Here is a 21,415-nt window from a genome sequence, read left to right on the forward strand (position 1 = left end):
GATTTGCCAGGGAGGATGGGCCGTGACCAAGACTGGGTTTGGAGGGAGAATCCTTGGTGGCATGATGGCAAGTGTGTTATTCCTGGCTGTGTGCAAGTCTCAACGTCTTTGAGACTCACTGTCAACATCAGTAAAATAGGGACAGTCCCATCCCATGTGGATGGTTTAATGAAGTGACGTTTGTGAAAATGCCCCGCACTTGGGCCCCCCATGCTCATCCCGGGATTAGCGGTGACTGAAAGGAAGAATAGGCCAGACGCTTCCGCCAAATCCAACCCAGAGATGATGAGGCCTGGCTTTCGCTTCTTTCCTCTGCCCTGCTGTCCCCTCTGTGTTTTCGCTGCGGGCTCCCACCGCCTTTTTTCCCTGTCCTCACAAAGGCCCTCTACTTGCTAGGAGTCTTTTCTCCAGGCTGACGTATGGGTGGAACTGGCCCAGCAGCCTTTGTGAGCTGGCAGGGTGTGGGCTTGCCTCCAGCTTCCTGCTTTTTCAGTGAGTGGCTTTCACGGCAGCCCAGACACTACAGGAAGACAGTGTCATCTCTGGCCGGGCTCTGGGACCCGTCCTCCACCTCCAGCCCACACCAGCCACAGCTGCTCTCTATCTGAGCAGTGGGCTTCCGCTCGCCTTCCCCTGCTCCGGGGGAGCAAGACTGTGTCACCAAAGTACATTTGGGACTTCCTGCTGCTTCCTCAGGTGGGTGGTTTGAGTCCAAAGCCCATGCGGTTGAGTTTCAAGTCTGTCCTGAAGAGCTGGTGCCGGGCTCTCAAGGTCTGGGGCGTGCCATGCGGTGACCCTTAGGTGGTGAGGCCCCTCCCCTCAACTCTGCAATAGGGAGCACTTGTGAGCCTGCCCTCTTAGATCCTCCCCTGCCGGCTGGTGCATTCACTGTGGTGCTAGAGGTCGGCACACAGGACAGTCCCGCCTTCATTTGTGCTCCTGACCTTCTCCTTGGCTGCTGCAGACTCAGACTCTGCCCAGGCTGGCGGAGAGGAGTGGGCCCAGCGAAAGATGCAGCCGACGCAGCCCCCTTGGCCTGCCTTGTCCTCTCTTTTGATACAGCCATGGGTAAAGAAATACCTCATTAGGGGCTGGCCCCGTGGCCGAGTGGCTAAGTTCACACACTCTGCTTTGGCGGCCCAGGGTTTCGCAGGTTTGGATCTTGGGCGTGGACATAGCACCACTCATCAAGCCATGCTTAGGCAGGATCCCACACAGAAGAGCAAGAAGGACCTATGACTAGAATATACAACTATGTACTGGGGGGCTTTGGGGAGAAGGAGAAGAAAAGAAAGATTGGCAACAGATGTTAGCTCAGGGCCAATCTTTTAAAAAAAAAAACTTCATTAATACCTCTTAATACTCATCAGGAAAAGAACGGTGCAAGGGCACTGGAAAGGCCTCAGTGTGAGTACTGAGGGTGACAAGGACTGTGATGACTAGAGAGCCTAAACCCTTGTGAAGACCCAGCATCAATCACGTGACTCAACCATTCCTACCACGTGGAAACAAGGACCCAGGATCACCCAACCTCGACTTTTTCAAGAGAAGCTGGGCATCTTAATTTTAATCTAGTGTCTGTCAATTTAAAAGTACTGGCAACAAATTCAAATTTCTAAAACAGTTTTGGGTGAACTGGTTACAGCCTGTGGCTTACCAGTTTACACCTTCTGCACCAAGAGAATGGTCTCTGCTTTCCTCCTGTGCCCAGGCTCCTGAGGGACACGAAGATGGGCCCTGGCAGGACAGGGAGGCGGGAGGAGCTGGTCAAAGCAAGCCTTCTGGCCAGATCTGGGTGCCATCACACTCTCCTCAGCCCAGCTCTCCTCGGCTTGTTCTGTTTCCTCCAGTCTGGTTCTGCCTGGCCCCTTCAGGGAGGCTGCCGAGCGTGCCCTGCATCAGCTGTGACAGCTGCCATGAGCCAATGCTGGCAGAGCAGAAAGGCACTTGTGTTCTCTCATAGCTCTGCTCTCAGTGTCTGGGCTCAACTCTCTTGAGTCTTGGTATCCAAGGGCAGGGTGGCAGTGCCTTTCCAGGGGCTAGAACAAGTCCTTCCCCTGCAAAACCAGAGGCCCCAACTTCTGGAGCCTGAAGCCCGGGCCCTTGAACAGCAGACACTCCCTTCACCTGTCGTAATGATGATCCACATCGGGGCTCAGACGTGTTGGCCATCAAATACCACATCTCAACAGGGGAACGGGGGTGGGTCAGACAATGCAGTAAAAACTTACAGGATAAACACCCAGAACCGTGTTTTATTAACCTCTGACCAGCACAGAGCAGGGACTAACAAATACTGCTGGACCGATACTGTGCCGTCTTGCCTGAGGTGTTGAAATTAGGATGGACAGCCTCACCCCTCACCTGTGGCAGCTTCACCTGTTCCTGAAATGCCTCTTCCTCCACCAGGATGGCCACTGAGAAGCCAGAAGGGAGCCGCCAGCCTATAGCTGTGGCCTTGGCCCCTCCCTCCCCCTGAAGCCCACCCTGATCTACAGACCCTACTTTGTGACACACTGCAGACTCCACCTGTTCGGGTCAATGTTAATCCAAGAGCATCCCGCCCCTCAAACTGGGCGCAGGGGTGCCAAGTCTGGTGCAAGGATCCTGGTGCTCAGTCACACCCTCGTTCCACCAGTGGCAGCAGGCAATACATCAACTTCCTGCTGCAATTCCTGGAGAGCGTGGGATCCTGCCTGTGTGCAGAGTCCCAGCCCATGGCCCTGTCACTCCCTCTCAGGTCATCACACTCAGCCCTTCCTGGAAAAACATTTTAATCAGCTTACACTGGCGGCAAAGGGGGACGCGGAAGCCGCACCTGACGGACTGTGCTTTAGAAACGGCCGGGTCTCCTGGCTCTGAACACGATTAGCAGCAATTCTCAGAGACCCCAGGCCTCCAACAGCAAAGGCAAAGGAAAGTCACCCCCAGGAAGCCGACAGGAAGTGGGAGGCTGTGAGCGCAGCGGTCAGCAGGCGGCAGCGATGGACGGGCAGAGTGTGGACTCGCGGGGCTCTCCGAGGCTCCATTCAGGAAGGTCTCTGGCCAGGGCTGTGCTTAAGGCTGGCTCGGGCAGAAGTGGGTGCCAGAGAGAAAAGATGCGGGGTCTAGCCAGCAAGCCCCAGGGGAAGGGCAAATGCACTGGGGCAGACGCAGCCCCGGACAACAGCCAGCTCAGGTGGGGCCCCGCCACAGCCACAGCAAACACCTGTCCACGCATATCAGGGGCCTTGGCCTCTCCAGGGCCCGTCTCCACCAAACACAGAAGCATCTCCCAGGCCGTAAATCAGAGCCAAAGCACCTGCCCTGTCCCACAGCAGCTTGCGAATGTGGTGCTGGATCAGCGTGGGGACCGGGCCATCCTCAGCTCAGTGGCAGTTCTGACAGCTGGGATGGCAAGGGACCCCATTCACCCGGCAGCGGCAGCCCCCACTGGTGTCTCCTGGGCCCTAGAGGATGGGGGAGAGAAGAGGAGGTCAGGGCAGTGAAGACCATGCCCCCCTGCGCTACTCCCTCTGCACACTGCCACTGTGGGCTTTGCTCACACAGGTCCCCCTGCTGAGAATGGCCTTCTCAGCCTCAGTGACCTGACAGGCAGCCATTAGGGCCTTTCTGGGCTCCCACAGCAGCCCCATTACGTGGTCTCAGTCTGCCCACCCCTGGACCCTGGGCAAGGAAAGGATCTGATGGGTCTTTGCATATCCTGGGAGGTCAGCACACTGGCAGCAGAAAAAAGGGCAGCTCTCTCTGCCTCCATCCGTTTTAACAAGGAGACCCTAATTCCAGGAACACACCCCGAAAGATGACAGCTGCCACACACGGAGGGCTCACATGTGACAAGCACCCTACTAGGCGCTTCTCTTGCGTTTTTTCATTTGATTCTGACGGCAAGCCTGAGATAGGCCCTGCTGTCATCTCCATTTTACAGATGAAGGAACCGAGGCTCAGAGAAGGGAGTGACCGCCTCATCACCCAGCCACTCCAGCTCTGGCTTCAGACTGAACCCTTAATCGCTGTTCTCTAGGGTCGGAGTGGCCACCTGCTTCTGTAAAGAGCCAGACCTTGCAGGCTTTGTGGGCCACAGGGCTCTGCCTTTGTAGCGCAAAAGCAGCCCTGGACCATATGGAACTGAGTGAGCCTGGCTGCGCTCCCATAAGGCTTTACTTATGGACACCGAAATTTGGATTCCGTATAATTTTCACGTCATGAAATCATCTTCTTTTGATCCTTCCCAACCATTTAAAATGTAACACCATTCTTCCCTCACAAGCTGTACCAATACAGGCAGGTTGGGTTTGCCCCAGGGGCTACAGCTCTCCAATCCCTCTCTCAGGCAAGGCCCACGAGGGAGCCCCCATATGACTCCCGGAAGACTCACCCGGGGGCCCCAGCGTGGGCCCTTGGTGACCCAGCAGATCTCGGTGTGGCAGACCGTGCAGCGGATCCAGTCGCAGCCATCCTTCTTCTGCACCACGATCTGGCACTGTGGGCAGTGCATGGCCTCGCCCTGCTGCAGCATCAACTGGAGCAGAGCAGGGGCTGACCTTGGGGCCAGGCTGGGGCAGCTGCGTGGCCAGCCCCGCTCCTGGGCCCCCCTCCCCACCGCGGAGGGAAACTGTCTCCCCTCTGGAGCTGTGGAGTCATTCTCCTCCGCTGCCCCGCCCAGGCCGGGCTGTGTCCAGCCTCGTCTCCTCTCTTTCTGCTGCTTCCTCTGTCCACCCAGACGCTCTTCCTGCTGCTCCCATCTGACCACTCATCCTAAATCCCATCTCTGGATGGGATGACAACCAGGAGGTCAGAGCCTCCAGGACTGTATGAACAACAGTCCTTTCCGAGAAGCCCCTGCCCCAACAGCTCCCAGAACTCAAATCCCCAGGACCTCGGCTCTGACCCAGCCTCACCCTTAGCATCTCTGTTGTCTGCCGGGCAGCCACATCATCCTGAGCCCGCAGGGCCAGGTCATCCTGGTACTCCTTGCAGTTCATATCCTTATGGATGGCCTGCAGTGGGGTGAGGGCCGCGAGGTGAGGGGTTCCCCAGGGCGTTAAAAAGCTGAGAGCTGGGGGGCAGAGCAGGCATCCACACAAGCACTTAAGGCCTCTAAACGTCACGGACAGGGCCTTGCTTTGTAAACCACACACCCATCTTACAGAAGAAGACACCGAGACCAGGGGGTGAAGCCAGGATCGCCACATATGATAATAACAACACATATGTAATTATTTTAAGTCCCGATGGGCAGAGAAAACCCTACAGTCTCCCCTCTAGGCTGCAGCCCCTCGTCCCTGGCTAGCTTGTGTCGCGGGTGTGGGCCCAATGCTGCAGACTGAGCTGCTCAGGCTGCGACCAGTCTCTTTAGTGGTCAACCACTGAGATGATGAGGGCAGGGCTCAGTTCAGGACAGGGCTGGAGACTCCGTCTGGGGCCAGGGTTGGGGCTGGTCTGTGACTGGGATCAGGGCTCAGTCGGAGGCCAGGGTTAGTACTAGTAGTGGGTCAGGGCTCAGTCGAGGCTGAGGTTCCATCTGGTGCCAGGTCTGGGACTCAGGGTTGGGGCTCAGTCTAGGGTCAGGGCTTGGTCCCAGGCTGAGGCTCAGTTTAGGGCCCAGGCCAGGCCCTGTCACTGACATGCAGCTCTAACCAAGCCAGCATCACAGCTGCACGGCAGTGAGCTCCTGGCAGGACTAGGGGCACTAGACAGTGTGGGTCCCCTCCCCACCTTGCAGAGCAGGCAGTTGACTTGCTTGCACACGGGGCACTCAAACTCGTTGACATCATCCTCAAAGAAGCACCAGCCCTTGCAGTCGGGGGTCTTGCAGTGGTAGCTGAAGGCACTGCGGTTCTCAGCGATGGAGACGCCCAGGTCCAGAAATCGCTGGTAATCCTCAGGGCTCAGCAGCTGCCAACAGACCGCACCCTGGTGCTCAGGGTTCGGAACACCTGCTATGTGGCCCTCCCGCCACCAAACACCCTCCAGGAAGCCCCAACCCATCAAGTCCAACCCTATGCGCTTTTCTTCACGTCACCCTCAGTGTTTAAAAGCTTCACTCAAAACTGGATAAAAGTTCTGGAGATGGATGATGGTGACGGCTGCACAACAATGTGAATGTGCTTAATGCCACAGAAGCGTATGCTTAAAAATGGTAAGGTGTTAGGTGTACCTTCCCATGATAAAAAAAAGAAAGAAAAAAGGGACAAACACAATAACCAGCAATGCTGGCGCGGATGTGGTTGAACTAGTACCCTGGCACGGTGCACTCTGCGTTAGCGGTGTGGCAACACTGTTTCACCCGTCCCAAACCTTTCTGACTCTTTGGGACTTACTCCACTTCTACAAGTTTATCCTAAGAAAATAATATATAAGAAGGAAGAGATGTTCCTTGAAGCGTTCTTTGCAAACTGAGAAACCGGATTAATAAGAGGGATGAATAGGATTTATGACATAGAGATTTATAATAATCTTTAGAAAGATTTTGTAGCAAAATAGCAAAAGTTATTACATCTATGCTGGTTACAATGAGGGAGGAATCATGCCTCTGTTCTGTATCTTGATTAGGTGGCAGTTACATTAGTTACATTTGTCCAAACTCATCCAACTGCACACGTACAATGGGTGCACTTTACCGTGTGCAAAGTACACCTTAATAGGGCTGATTTAAAACAGAAAAAAATCACATCCGCCCAGAGACACCAAAGGAAACGGGAAAGTGCAATTGGGGATTTGCTGGGATGGGGGTGATGGGTGATTTTTCTCTTTGATTTCTGCTCTGGTAAAAACAACCTCCAGTGCATTACTCTGCTGCTCCCTGCCCTTTCCTCTGCTACACTTGACCGTTCTGAGGTCACTCTGAGCTCAGGTCAACTCCCAGGGCCTCTAGGAAAGCATGGGCCTGCAGCCCCTTGGCATGAACTCTGGCCCCACCACAATGCCCCTTGGCACGGGTGGACCCCACAGGGAAAACCTCTGGGCAATGGCTGTGGGTGCCGGGCCATAAGGAATGATCCTTGTCTTGGGGCCTCTCCAGGCCTGAGCAAGGAGGCGTTGGCGACCACCCGGAGCCCCCCTTCTCAGATGCCCCTCAGACAACAGGTAAATGCAGGCTGCTCTCGGTGCAGGGGTGGGGGTGACGGGGTCCAGGCCCGTCCGCCTCTTCTGTCTCCCCTAAGGCAGAACCCTCTGGGCTCCAGGAAACACTCAGTGAAGTCAGGGGCGTTCTCAGGAGAAGCCGGTCACGGGAGAGAGGCAGGAGGGACGGGGAGGACCAGGGCTCTGTGTACGGGCCTGGGGCGGTCTGCCCGATGCCCAATTCTGGGAAGGCCATTCCCCAGCAGTTTAAACACCATGAATCAGGCCCGGCAGTCCACTTTACAGGTGGGGAAACAGAGGCCCAGAGAAGGAAGAGGACTTGCTCAAGATCAACAGCAGCCAGGGAGAGACTTGATAACAACAACATTAATAATAGTAACAACAGCAAACGCACACATGCAGACGTCACAGCACTGTGACAGACTGCTGGATTTATTCATGTCTCCCTGATGCCACACCCTTGGGTGGTCCCCTCCCCACACGGACTCTGGGCTTGAGCATATGACCCGCTTTGGCCAATGGGACAACAGCAAGTGAGAAAAGCACGAGATGGGAAAGCACTCTTGCGCTGGGGCTCCCCTCTGGCTGCTCTGGACCCTTGAGACCCCCACCACGTGCGCAGGCCCTGGCCAGCCTGCTGGTGGACGAGAGACCAAAGTGGAGAGAGGCCCAATCACCCCAGCTGTGGCAGATAAACGAGTCCACGATGGCTGAGCCACCAGCGAAGCCCAGACGAGATCAGCCAGGCCCAGTGTGGACCAGAACAATCATCCGGCTCAGCTCAGCTCAAACGACTCAAAGGACTGACTGGCAGATTCATGAGCTAAATAAATAGTGACTGTTTCAAGCTACTAAGTCTGGAGTGACCTGTTACACAGCAAAAGCTAACTGACACAAGGGCTTACCGTGTGTCGGGCACTACTCTAAGTTCTTTACACAGATCCTCTACTGTCATCTTCACGACCCTGGAAATAGAAACCAACTCTAACTTCAACCCTAACTGACCAAGAAGAGAAACCAAGGCACAGAGAGCCTGAGTCTCTGGCTTGAGGTCACCCAGGCCATCTGGGCCCAGAGTTCTCCTACTCTTAACCCCTCTGCTGTCTTCCCTTCGTAGAGGTGGTTTCTTTACTAGCTGCTTCCTCCAGTTCCCGCTCTGTTCCTGCTTGGGCCCAAGCATTCCACATAAGGAGGGAGAGCTCTCTAGTGTCTCCTGTCTGAGACGGGCTCTCTGAGCCAGTCCCCACGGCCAGCTCAGGGTGTGCCTGCCCCCGGCCCTTACCGCCCGGATCTCCCTCTCCAGCAGCTTGCCCGAGCACGAGTAGGTGTTGTCAATGAAGGGGCAGGCGACCTCAGCCTCCTGGCTGTTGAGGATGGTGCCCTGCAGACACTCCCTGGGGGAGGGGGTGGGTGGAAGTTAGCATCATCTGGGCCCCATCCCCCAGGACTCCACCCCTCCCATGGCGACGTCTGACCCCAGGTGGGCTTCTCCTCAATACCTCCCTCCTCCCTGTCCCTCCTGCCAACCCATCACCATGGCCTCCACTTCTGTCCACCCCACTGCCGCCCCACTGCTCGGGTCCGGGTCTCTGACACCCCTCGCCTGGAGGACTGCAGGGGCCTCCTCATTCCTCGCCCCTAGAGCGTACTCTCCACACAGTGGCCGCATCCTCCCCAGCAGCCTCCCATCCCTGCCTGTCCCACGAAATGCAAACCCGACCCCTCAGTGCAGCTCCCAAGAGCCCCGGTGCCTCGCCCTCCCTAACCCCTCTCTGTCCACCCTCTGCTCTGGTCACCCTGACCCTCTGCTGCCACAAACAGGCCAGGCACACACCCACACCAGACCCTCTGGTCTCTGCTCAACTGCCACCCACCTACAGGCTTCCCTGACCCCTCTGGGACCAGGGCCCCTGTTGCCTTAAAGCCACTGGTATTAGCATTTGACACAATTTACAATTAGATCAGTGAGTACTTGATTACTCTGCCTCCCCACTGGCTGTAAGCTGCAGAAAGCAGGCACTGAGCCCTTTTGTCCACTTCTGGAACCCCAGGCCCAGCACAGACCCCACGGCTGCCGCTGCTGCTGTGGAGGAGGCCCTGCTCTCCACAGCCCAGGGGCCAACGGGCCAGCAGAGGAGCCTCAGAGAGGGAAGACCGCCCCGCCGAGGCGCAGGCCGGGGTGGCATAGGCTGCCAGGGCGACGGCCTGGGCCAGTTGCGGTGAAGGGCGTAGCCTCTACAGCCAGAACGCCTGAGCTGTGTGGTCTTGAGCAAGGTGCTGGCCTCTATGTGCCTCTCATTCCTCCTCTGCAAAACCGGGACAGAGCGCCTACCTCGCAAGTTCCTCGGGCGTCCACTAAGATGGAAGAGCACAGGCCCACCCCCTTCCAGCCCTCTGACCTGGTGGTAGAGCCCTAGAGCCACGCCGCGGGGGCGGGGGCCGCACCTGCAGAAGGTGTGCAGACACTCCCGCAGCACCACGGCCTCGCCGGGCGCCAGCACCGAGTAGCACACGGGGCACTCGGTGGGCTCGGTGTTCAGCACCAGGCTCCGCTGATCCAGCTGCACGTGCTGCAGGTAGTTCCCCTCCTGCTGCTGCTGCTTCCGCTGGGCACACGGGGCGGGGCCGCGGGGCGGGTCAGACCAGGAAGGGGGCGGGTGAAGCTGGGGGACTCAGGATCCCGGGTCGGGGTGGGGTGGCCAGGGAGCCAGGCCGGAAGCCAGGGGCAGGGGGCGGGCCAGGCAGGGCCGAGTGGGGCCTGCAACGGGGGTCCAGCCAGGCGAGGGAGCGACGGCGGCAGGGAAAGTCAGAGGGCCAGGGTCTGATCCAGGAGACTGGGGTAGCAGGGTTATCCCGGGGGCCAGGGGGCATGGGTGGAGGCAGGCCAAGGTCACACAGGAGGTCAGGGGTATGGGGGGTGGGGGGTTATAAAGCTAGGGTACAGAGGACAGGGTCCCGGCCAAGACTGTAGATGAGACCAGGAGTGAGGTCATGGTCTGGGTGGGGCAAGGACAGCACTGGGTCCCAGGGGAATACAGGTGTGGCATGGAGGGCATCTGATCAGAATGGGGGAACACTCGGGGTCAGGTATCTGTGTAACTAGTGTGTGAGTCATTGATAGGGGGTGGGGCTATGGGATGGGGCGGGGCAGAGGACAGGGTTAACCCCCCAGGGAGCGGGGGAGTGGGGGGGGCCAGGTCCAGGGTCATAGGAAGTCAGGGTGGGCCACAGGTGCAGAGGGATGGGGGTCAGGAGTAGTAGGGTCCAGGGTGAGGTCATGGCTGAGTGGAGCAGGAGCCAGGTCACAGGCAGATGAGGGGTGGCAGATGGGGATGTGGTCAGGACCACAGCTTGGGTGTTGGAGTCACAGCCAGAACACTTGTGTGCAAAATTTTGCTGTGTATGTCAAAGCTAGGGGCGGAGCCACAGCCCACGTGGGGGCAGGACATATGGTCACAGCCAGGGAGCAGGGTCTCAGCGACAGGATGACCTCCAGGACAGAGCGGGTCACAGTCAAGTACAAAGTCACCGCCAGTGGTGTGGTCATGAGGGGCAAGGCAGCAACGGGAGAGGAGCGGCAATGCGGAGGTGCCTCCCTTCCTGGCCTACGCCTCCCCCGTCCAGTGTGCAGGTGTCTGGCCGGGGACTTCCGCGCCCACCTGCTGGTACTGGCGCAGCGCCTCCTCCTCGCCGGCCAGGCGCGCGCGCTCCTCCTCGTCGGGCTGGTACGAGGCGGGCACCTGGTAGGCCTCGGGCCGCGCGCGGCAGCACATCTCGCAGCCGGGCCGCGTGGGCTTGTTGATGAAGGTGCAGCCGGGGCACTGCCAGCCCACCTGGGGGCAGAGCGGCCGTGAGCGCGCGCGCGCGGGGCAGCGGGGGCGGGGAGCGCGCGGCGGCAGCTTACCGGCGGGGGCTCGGGCGCGGCGGCCGGCTGCCCTGGCCCTGGCTCCTGCGGCGCCCCGGGCTTCGGGGGGGCCAGCTCCAGGGGGCCCCGCGGCTGCAGCGTGAGGTCCTTGAAGCCCAGATCTGGGGAGGAGGGTTCAGGGGGTGGCAGATCCGCGCAGCCCATTTCATCCACACCCTAAGCGAGCCAGGAACCCTGGACCCTGCACTGACCCCTCCTCCTACCCTCTCCCGCCTCCCTGGAGGAGTCTGCACCTCGGGTCTGCCAGGGGGCCCAGACCTCGCACAGGGTCGGAGTCCCTCCTCCACCGTGAAGGCCCCTGTGTCGTCCGGCTTAAAGATCCTGCCTAAAAACCGACACCTGTGCTCCTGAAGTGATGCACCCGGAGGGACAAAGAGACTTCTGAAGCGTTCTGCCAAAATACTGAATCTGAATCCATGCATGAGGACACATGGGACAAAAAACCAAAGTGGCCTGGACTCTTCAAGCTTCAGCACAGGGAGAGTCAAGGGGAGAGGAAGACAGACACTGACAGAGACTGAGGGAGGCGGCAGACGCCATGCCTTGTGCCCTAAGGACACGAGTGAGACAGCTGGTCAAAGTGAAGTCCATCTACGGATTAGAAAATAGCGCTGTATCAGCGTTCATTTCCTAAATTTGATAGTTGTATGTGGTAAAGTACAACATGACCTTTGTTTTTTAAAGGAAATACACACAATTATTTAGGGGAGGACACTATGCCTGCAACTTACTCTCAAAACAGCTCAGAAAAAAAAGTATTTATGCATATACAAATAACTTTCATAAATAATTTTAGAGAGAGAATGATAGAGCCAAAGTAAATGGTAATATTTGGGGGCTCCATGTGAAAGGTACATGGGAATTTGTTGTACAATTCTTTGTACAATTTTGCAACTTTTCTGTAGGTCTGAAATTTCAAAATTTAAGAAGTAAAAAATTTAGAATAAACGCTAGCTATTATTATCATCGTATCTGGTTTACAGACTTAGAAAACAGGAGCAGAGACCGGAAGGGACTTTCCTGAGAGCCAAGACTGGACTCAGAATGGTTCCTGAAGGGGCTCCCTCCTGGGGTGTCCTTGGACCTGTCTTCTTCACTAGGGATGAGGGCCCCCCCCCCCCCCGCCCCCCGCAGCAAGTCCCCGACCCAGAGCCCCTGGGCTCTGCACACACACACACACACACACACTCCCCGCCCCCCCGCCCCCGCCCCGGAGTCCAGGGCTCTGCACACACACACACACACTCTCCCCCCCCCCCCCCCCGCCCCGGAGTCCAGGGCTCTGCACACACACACACACACTCTCCCCCCCGCCCCCGCCCCCGCCCCGGAGTCCAGGGCTCTGCACACACACACCGCCCCCCACCGCCCCCCCGCCCCGGAGTCCAGGCCGCGCGGCCCAGGAGCAGAGCCTCACCCTCCAGCATGCGCAATTGCCGCTCGCGCTGCAGCTCCTGCGGGTTGAGCGAGGTGTTGCGGGCCGACAGCAGGTAGAGGTAGGCGCTGTCCCCGCTCCGCCGCACCCCATGGGAGTGCAGGGTCTCCTGGTCCCGGGCCAGCCGCTGCCCAATCACCCACTGCTGCAGGGTGGGCGGGAAGCCGTAGTCCAGGAAGACCTGAGGGGTCCCCAAGAGACGGAGAGCGGGAAGGGACAAAGGGACACCAGGGTAGACAGAGGCGGAGCAAATGAGAAGCGCCCGCCCCCGGGTCTCCCTCTAGCCCTTTTACTCACCATGTCCTTGAGGGAAGCCACGGTCATGTCAGCGCGCACCGTGAGCCAGATGGTGTCCACGTGCATCTGAGCATCCTCCACGCTCACCCACAGCCTGCGGAGAGGAGCGGGGGTGGGGCAAGGGCTCTGGCCGCAGGTCCGACCTCAGCCACCAGCTATAGGCAGGGACATCTTTGCACACCTGTGCACGCACCTGCACGTGTGTGCACACACACGACCCCCCAACTGGGTTTGGGGCCTCTCCTGGATTCCCACACCCCTGGGCTTCCTCCTTGATCAGGAGCCACTGCTTAAGCCCCTCCAGCGGCTCCACCCTGCTCTGAGCATAAAATGCACACTCACTGAGGCATACAAGGGCCTCCTGATCCGGCCCCTCCCCGCCAGCCTCTTCTATCCTCCTCTCCCTTGCTCCCTAGCCAAACCACCGGCAGTTACTACTTACTCTACGCCAGGGCCCTTCGAAGCACCTAACACGTATTAACTCACCCAATCCTCTCAACAAACCCACGAGGCAGGTACTGTTATCATCCTCATTTTACAGATACAAACATGAGGCACAGACAGTCCCATGACTCTGCCAAATAAGCACTAATCGTTAGAGGCAGGAGTGCAATCTGAACGGTGTGATTCCAGAGAAAGTGGATTTCAACACCAACCTTCTCAAGGATCCTCAAATGTTTTCGGAAGACCAAACAATGAAAAGGAAGGGCAAAGATGAAAAAACACAAGTGATCCCAGAGGAAACAGAGATAAAGTGGGGTGCAGATCAGTAACAGTGAAGTCTACTCGGCACCGTCAGAGAGATCTGGGAAAACACTGCATCCAGTAGGCAAGACCAGCGAGAAGCAACCAGAAAATGAGGAACAGCTCCTGGACATTTAAAAGTGACTACTGACTAACCTAACCTTTAGTTCACGAGGAAAGTGAGAGAGAGTAAATGACACCATGAGGAGGCAATTAAGAAATCCAGAAGGTGGGAAAATTCTGGAGGTGAAAGACCAGGTTTCTTAAAAAAATTAAGGACATAAAAAGAGAGGAGAGGGGCCAGCTGGTGGCATAGTGGTTAAGTTTGTGTACTCTGCTTCAGTGGCCTGGGACTCAGATCCTGGGTGCAGACCTACACACTGCTCATCAAGCCATGCTGTGGTGGCGTCCCACATACAAAATAGATGAAGACTGGCACAGATGTTAGCTTAGGGACAATCTTCCTCAAGCAAAAAGAAGAAGATTTGCAACAGATGTTGCCTCAAGGCCAATCTTCCTCAAGCAAAAAGAGGAAGATTGGCAATGGACATTAGCTCAGGGCTAATCTTTCTCACCAAAAAAAAAAAAAATAGAGAAGGAGAATAAAGGAGACTTAGACAACATTAAGAAAAGCTATGTGTAGACCTCATTTGGCTCCTGATTGGAACAAACCAACTATCAAAAGCATTAACGAGGAGCCGGCCCCATGGCCGAGAGGTTAAGTTCATGCACTCCGTTTCAGGGACCTAGGGTTTTGCTGGTTCAGATTCTGGGCACAGACCTAGCACCACTCATCAAGCCATGCTGAGGCAGCGTGCCACATAGCAGAGCCAGAAGGACCCACAACTAGAATACACAGCTATGTACTGGGGGGCTTTGGGGAAAAAGAGGAAAAAAACCCCCAAAAGATTGGCAACAGACCTCAGCTCAGGTGCCAATCTTAAAAAAAAAAAAGCATTAACAAGATAATTAGGGAACTCTGAATATAAACAATATTAGGGGATATTAAAGAATTAATGTTAATGTTTTAGGTGTGATAATGGTATGGAGGTTATTTTAAGTCCATATTTTTTAGAAATCATGTCAAAGTATTTATGAATGAAATAATATCTGAGATTTGCTTTAAGATACTCTGGAAAATACCTTCACGATTCCTCAGAATAATGATTTTCAACGCCCAGCCAACTATCAATGAAGCGAGAGGACAAAATACAGAAATGTTTAGACACGTGAAGACTCTCGTACAAATCCACCATCTATTTTTCCTTAGGAAAAGTTTTTGAAAGACAAGAAACAAGACTAGCTGAGTCTGAGGCAGGAGGATGGAAGAAAACCAAAAAGAAATTAAACCAAGGACTAGATCACAACCTTCAAAACATCCTCCTCCCAGCCACAGGGGTTGGGGAACACCAGTGACTCCCCACACCGATTCTGCGGCGAAGAGCATTTCCACGATCAAAATACTAGAAATGCTATTTTAGTGGGTTTATGTTTTTAGAATCGACCTAGAGGCAAAAATAGAAGCCTTAATTATAGTTAGAAAATGAAACCTAAAAGCTCTAACCTTAACAACAAGAAAATACAGCTGGAGCCCACGTATCCAATGTCAGCAGGATCAGCGGTGTTCAGTTAATCAGGAAACTCACGCAAGCAGAGAACTGCGAAAACAGCTGCGAACCTGGGACGCTTAAATTTAACTGAGAAGTCACAAGTGCACACTCACTGGCTGAGCTCTAGGTGGAGGGCCAATGGCTTTTCTTTGAGTGTGAATCTGCGACCGGAGTTTCCGTATTTTTTTTTGTATGAGTCATATCCATAATACACGGTCTATGATTTCCAGAATCTCTTCTTTAGGGTGGAGCAAGGACTCAGACACTCGCAAAGCATCTGAGTACAGAACCCTTCTGGATTTTTACCATATTTTTAGAACCGTCTCACCCTAAAGTGATAATTCTTTTTGGTGACTCGTTTCTATTTGTCTTTCTAAAGCAATCAACTTAGTTTTCATAGAAACATTCTCTTTTCGAACTCCTGTTTCATCGATTGATCTAACAGCTCATTAAATTATGTTATGACATTAACAAATACAGCTGCTATAAACAAGCTGTCTGCTGTATGTTTTACACACAGCAGAAACTACAGCGCTATTTAATTCTGGGGATCAAGTGGAGTCAACCTGGACAGCTTCTCCTCTAACACCTCAGTTAAAACCAGGAAGTCAGGAAGAAGAGAGGTGGGAGATGAGTACCTTAAATTCCTCATTTTTCACAACAAAGAGACAGCACAGGTACTGTCTCAAGTCAATATATCAAGAAGTGGATATGTAAGTATTTTATTTAAAATCAAATGGCCAATCGATCTACAGGTTCAACACAATCCCTATCAAAATCCCAAATGACTTTTTTTTGTAGAAATTGACCAGCTGATACTAAAATTCAACCAGAGCTTCAAGGGACCCAGAAGAGGCAAAACAATCTTAAAAAAGAAAGCTGCAGGACTCACATTTCCTGATTTCAAAACTTACTACAAAGCTACAGTAATCAAAATTGTGTGGTACCAGCATCAGGACAGACTTATACATAAATGGGGTAGAAATTAGAGTCCAGAAATAAACTTCCTATTTATGGTCAATTAATTTTCAACAAAGGTCCCAAGATGATTAAACGGGGAAAGAATAGCCTTTTCAACAAATGGTGCTGACAACTAGATACCAACATGCAAAAGAATGAAGCTGGACCCCTACCTCACACCATATACAAAAAATAACTCAAAATGGACCAAAGACCTGAATGTAAGAGCTAAAGCTACAGAACTCTTAGAAGAAAACGCAGGGATAAATCTTCATGACCTTGGATGAAGCAGTGGTTTCTTAGATATGACACCAAAAGCACAGGCAACAAAAGAAAATACAGATCAACTGGACTTCATCAAAATTAAACACTTTTGTGCTTCAAATGACACCATCAATAAAGTAAAAAGACAACCCACAGAATGAGAAATGAAATCTATAATGGAATATTATTCAACCACAAAAAAGAAGGAAATCCTGCCATTTGCAACAACACAGATGGGCCTGGAGGGTGTTATGCTGAGTGAAAGAAGTCAGACAGACAAAGACAAATACCGTATGATCCCACTTGTATGTGGAATCTAAAAAAGCCAAATCCAGAGAAACAGAACAGATTGGTGGTTGCCAGAAGTGGGGAGCAAGGGAGTGGGGAAAATGGGTGAAGGTGGTCAACAGGTACAAACTTCCAGTTATAAGAGAAATAAGTTCTGGGGATGCGACGTACAGCACGGTGACACAGTTAACAATGCTGTACTGTATATCTGAAAGTTGCTAAAAGAGCAGATCTCAAAAGTTCTTATCCCAAGGAAAAATCTGTAACCATGTGAGGCAAGAGATGTCAACTAAACTTACTGTGGTAATCATTTCAAAATGCATACACACATCAAATCATTCTGTTGTACTCTCGAAACTAATACAACGTTATATGTTAATTATATCTCAATAAAACTGGAAAAAAAGACATGTCCGTACAAAAACTCAGACACAAATGTTCATAACAGCATTATTCATATTAACCAAAAAGGACAAACAACCCAAATGTCCATCAGCTGACTAAAAGATAAAGAAAACATGGGCTGGCCTGGTGGCATAGTGGTTAAGTTCGCATGTTTTGCTTTGGTGGCCCGGTGTTCACCAGTTCGGATCCTGGGTGTGGACCAAGACACCACTCATCAAGCCATGCTGTGGCAGGTGTCCCACTTATAAAGTGGAGGAAGATGGACACGGATGTTAGCTCAGGGCCAGTCTTCCTCGGCAAAAAAGAGGAGGATTGGCAGCAGCTATTAGCTCAGGGCTAATCTTCCTCAAAAAAAAAAAAAAAAGAGAAAGAAAAAAGAAAATGTGTATATCCATACAATGGATTATTTGGCAATAAAAAGGAAAGAAGTTCTGATACAGGCTGCAACATGGATGAATCTAGAAAACATGATGCTCAGTGGAAGAAGCCAGACACAAAAGGCCACCTATTGTATGATTCCATTCGCATGAAATTCCCAGATTAGGCAAATCCCTAGAGACAGAAAGTAAATTAGTTGCTGCCTAAGGTGGGGGGTTGGGGAAAGGTAGGGACATGAGACGTGACTGCTAACGGGTTCAGGCTTTCTTTATGGGGTGATGAAAATGATCTAAATTTGACTGTGGTGACGGCTGCACAGCTCTGACTGTACCAAAGGCTACACTTTAAATTACAGTTAAATTAAAGACTACACTTTAAATTGTTGAACTGTATGGCCTGTCAATTATATCTCCATAAAGCTGGTAAAAAAAATCAAATGGGGGCTACCAGGATAACTGAAAATCAGAAACTCTACGACTATTGTCTTACCATGCAGCAGGAAAGAAGCAGGGGAACAAAAGATAAATACTCATGTTCACTGAGTGACTAACATGACCCGGGCACTGGGCTGTGTTCAGCATCCAGTTTACTCTCCTGGGCAAGGACTAACAGTATCCACTCTCCATCCTCCGGAATTCTATCTGGATTCCTGGCTGTATTTCGCAGCCTCCCTTCAGGCTGAGTGTGGCTGTGAGAGTAAGTTCTGGTCCACAGGAATTAAGTGGAAGAAGTGTGTGCAACTTTTTGAGCTGTGCTCTTAAGGGGAGTATGGGAGGGGGTGCCCTTCTTCCCTTCCTCCTTCCTGCTGACAAGAATGGGGATATGATGGCTGGAGCGGGAACAGCCATTTTGGACCATGAGGTGAACCTCAGAATGGAAGCCTTGAATAGCAGAATAACAAGACAGAGGAAGCATGAGTCTCTGAGGACTACAGGGAGCAGAGCCCCACATCTGGACTGCCTGCCATCAAACTTGTTTATGCCACTGTTGTCATGTTTTTTTCTGTTGTATGAGGCCTAACATCCTAATATACCTCCTAACAATCCTAGGAGATAGGTAGCTGCTATTATTGCCCCATTTTTAAAAGGAAAACAACGGAAACTTGAGAGGTGAAGTGACGTGCCCTAGATGTCACAGTTAATTAGTGACAGAGCTGGGCTTTAAAAGCTAAGTCTCCTGACACCAGAACCTGTCATTAAGAGTAACTGTTCCAGGGCCAGCCCAGTGGCATAGTGGCAACAGATGTTAGCTCAGGGCCAATCTTCCTCACCAAAAAAAAAAAAAAGAAAAGAAAAAAAGAATAACTGTTCTATAGGCAAGAATACATTGCAGCCCACTGGAGTTCAGGAAGCCCTAAGTCTCTGGCCAGCCATGCACTCCTCACCTGATGTCCTGTGTTGGGGAGACTTCAGGCTTCAGCTGCACAATCAGGGGCACCCGTTCCTCTGCCAGCCAGGTGGCACACTGCATAGCCACCTGTTCATCCCCGCCCGCAACTGCCCGGGCGAGTCTCAGGGCCATCTCCTCGGCTGAAATCCAGCACAGTGGAAGCAGGTTAGCACAGGGTTAGGAGGTGAGGGACAAGGTGACCCATTTTACATGCTGCTTCCTCTCCGTCTTCCTGGTGAACTCCTACATATCCTTCAGCACCCAGCTTAAAAGTCCCTTTCTCTGGGAGGCCTTCTCTGATATTCCACACCCCCTGGGGCTCATTTTCCCTTCCCACTCCCAGGGTCCTCCATACTTCCATTCATTTATCTAACAAGCATTTATTAAGCTCCTACTGTGTGCCAGCCACTGTCCCAGAAACTAGGATTTGGCAGTGAATAAGATAAACAGGGTCCCTTTCCTCATGGACCTCCCAGCTGATTTAGGAGACAGATAATTAACAAACTTAACAAGAGAGAAAAAAATTCAGATTGTGATCCATGCCGGCCAGGATAAGGAGATCAGGGAAGGCCCGGAGAAGGAGGTGACACTGAAGCTGAGACCTGAAGGAGCAGCTGGACAGGTCAGGACCCAGGTGGGGAAGAGTGTTCCAGGCGGAGGGAAGAGCAAGGGGAAGGCCTTGGGCAAGAACTTGTTGGATGAGAACAGAAAGAAGCCAGAGGGGCTCAGGCAGAGGGCGTGGGGGGGCTAACAGGGGCGAGACCGTGAGGCCGGAAGCCCAGGGCCTGGGTGCTAGCCAAGGGCTCCCGGCTTTGATCTAAGAACTTATGGGCACAGGAGGGTCTGCGGCGGGTGGCACATGACCTGACCTGTGTTCTGCAGTGCTGCGTAGGCGAGGCAAGAGGGGAGGCAATGACCCCGGTATGCAGGTCAGCTGAGGTCTGTCACCCCCACCGGCCTGGGAGGTCTCCAAGTTCAACTGCCCTGTTTCCTCTGGGCGTCCCCCACCCCATCTCAGCACCGAAGGCCTCAGGGGTCTCAAATAAATGAAGGACAAGATGTCTGTGGAAGCGACCAGGCCCCAAGGGAGGAAAGTGAGGGGCAAGTGGGCAGCGGGAGGACAAGATCAAAGGCCCCTTTCCCAGGCCCTGCTGGGCAGGGGAGGCCGGGTCCTGCCCGGGCCCACCTCCCCACCGAAGTTTCCAGTCGCCACCAGGACGTGCCCACCTTTCTTGGTCTTCTCGTCCATCTGGCGCGGCTGCGCCCATCCCCCCAGGCGGGGCTGCAGCTCCGGGGAAATGCTACCGCCGGTCACCTGGGAGAGGGCGGGCGACCAGGAGCAACTCAGCCCTCCCTGCACCTCGGCGTCCCCGGCGGCAGTCGGGCAGCATCCCACCACCCGGGGACCGGGGATCGGGCCTGGGCTGGGGCACGGGCCGGGACGCCGCGTGGGAGGTGCGAGGGCAGCGGGACCGAGCAAGCCCGCAACGCGCCACAGAGGGAACAGGACAGGCCTGGCCGGGAGGTGGAGAGCCCGGGGCGCCCCGGCGCCGGGGATCCCAGCTCAGCTCCCCGCTCGCTGGGCCCGGCCGTCGGGGGGCGGGCAGGAGAGCGGCGCCGGCGGAAGAGAAAGTGAAAGTGGCGGCCCCGGAAGTGGGGCGGAGGATGTCGCGGGGTCCAGACCCCCGCCCGGAGGCGGCAGACCCCAGGCAGTCCCTGCCGCCCCCGCCCCGCCTCCGGGCCCGGGGTCCCGGGTGACCCCCGGGAGTGACCCCCTCCGGGCCGCACTCACCCGCCGGGCCGCGGCTGCAGCGCGGCGCAGGGGGAGGGGCGGGGGCGGGGGCGGGGCGGGGCTTGGGCCGCCGCCACGCGGGTGGGCGGGCCGGCTCTTCGCAGAAGAGGAAACGGAGGCTGTGTTTCTGTGCTACCCGAGGCCAAGCAATCTGGGTTTGCATCCAGGCCTGGCGGGCTCAGGAACCGCCCTTAGCCAGCCGGCGCTACCCCTCGGCGTCACTGTCCCCCTGCCCGGCACAGGCTGGAAGCTCTTCGCCTCCGCCAGGCTCCCCCTGCCTTCATTTTTCTCCCGCCCTCATCCTGGAGATGAGCAGGTCCTGTAGGCACCCCCTGCAGAACAGATCCAGCATCTGTCCCCTCTCGTCTCCTCCACGCCGCATCCCGCTCCTCCTCCATTTCTGCTCTGGTGTCCTGCACAGCCTCCGCATTGGGCTCCTTGCTTCTCCTTTTGGCCCCTAGAGTCCACTTTCCACCCAGCTGCCGCAGGGTCCTGTTAGACCGTAAATCAAACCATGTTACTCCCCCACTCAAAACACCCCCAAAAGCTCCCATCGCATTCAAAGCCGAGGTCCTCCCCAAGGCCTGCCGACTGCCTCATCTGCCTCTCTGACTACTCTCTCCTTAGCTGGCTCCCCTCAAGCCCCGCAGGCCTCCTGGGTCCTGGAACAAGGCAAACAAACTCCTGCTTTGGGGCCTTTACACTTGTCATCAAATATCTTCATGGCTTGCTCTCTCCCTTTATTTTGGTCTTTACTCAAAAATCTTCCCTGGCCATCCGATCTGGAATTTCACGCACACACATCTATCCAGCATTTCGTATCCAACTTCCTGACTTCATGT

General features: G+C 54.4%; 1 protein-coding gene and 1 long non-coding RNA gene across 6 annotated transcripts; one reads left to right on the plus strand and one right to left on the minus strand.

Moving 5' to 3' along the window:
• The first annotated feature begins 494 nt into the window (after positions 1 to 494).
• Positions 495 to 2,245, plus strand: LOC139078198 (uncharacterized). Its single transcript, XR_011531045.1, has 2 exons — positions 495 to 696; positions 1,371 to 2,245. It is a non-coding gene; the product is annotated as an uncharacterized lncRNA (long non-coding RNA).
• Positions 2,236 to 20,655, minus strand: RBCK1 (RANBP2-type and C3HC4-type zinc finger containing 1). Of its 5 annotated transcripts, none has more exons than XM_070589030.1 (13): positions 20,574 to 20,655; positions 20,009 to 20,096; positions 18,777 to 18,921; positions 12,744 to 12,837; positions 12,429 to 12,627; positions 10,991 to 11,112; positions 10,746 to 10,919; positions 9,532 to 9,692; positions 8,369 to 8,480; positions 5,719 to 5,898; positions 4,902 to 5,000; positions 4,379 to 4,483; positions 2,236 to 3,449 (listed from the first exon to the last, which is right to left on the minus strand). In XM_070589030.1, exons 2-13 carry the CDS (start codon positions 20,028 to 20,030, stop codon positions 3,369 to 3,371), a joined length of 1,494 nt encoding a protein of 497 aa, XP_070445131.1. In that variant the 5' UTR covers positions 20,031 to 20,096; positions 20,574 to 20,655; the 3' UTR covers positions 2,236 to 3,368. The 5 variants fall into 5 exon arrangements, 4 of the variants coding, with proteins under 4 accessions (XP_070445131.1, XP_070445130.1, XP_070445132.1 ...); XM_070589029.1 differs by having other exon boundaries at positions 4,379 to 4,522; XR_011531044.1 differs by lacking the exon at positions 20,574 to 20,655 and having other exon boundaries at positions 4,379 to 4,771; positions 20,009 to 20,415.
• Between the last annotated feature and the right edge of the window lie 760 nt (positions 20,656 to 21,415).

Source organism: Equus przewalskii, chromosome 21, assembly GCF_037783145.1.
Source record: "Equus przewalskii isolate Varuska chromosome 21, EquPr2, whole genome shotgun sequence".
In the NCBI taxonomy this organism is placed as follows: Eukaryota; Metazoa; Chordata; class Mammalia; order Perissodactyla; family Equidae; genus Equus; species Equus przewalskii.

Bases quoted from the DNA above. Each gene is read 5' to 3' on its own strand.
- RBCK1 (XM_070589029.1), bottom strand. From the start codon at position 20,030: ATGGACGAGAAGACCAAGAAAG. The intron at 9,693-10,745 runs GTGGGCGCGGAA...CCGTGTGCCCAG, and splicing joins CGCTGCGCCAGTACCAGCAG to CGGAAGCAGCAGCAGCAGGA. The intron at 5,001-5,718 runs GTGGGGAGGGGA...ACCCCACTGCAG, and splicing joins TCAACTGCCTGCTCTGCAAG to GCCATCCATAAGGATATGAA.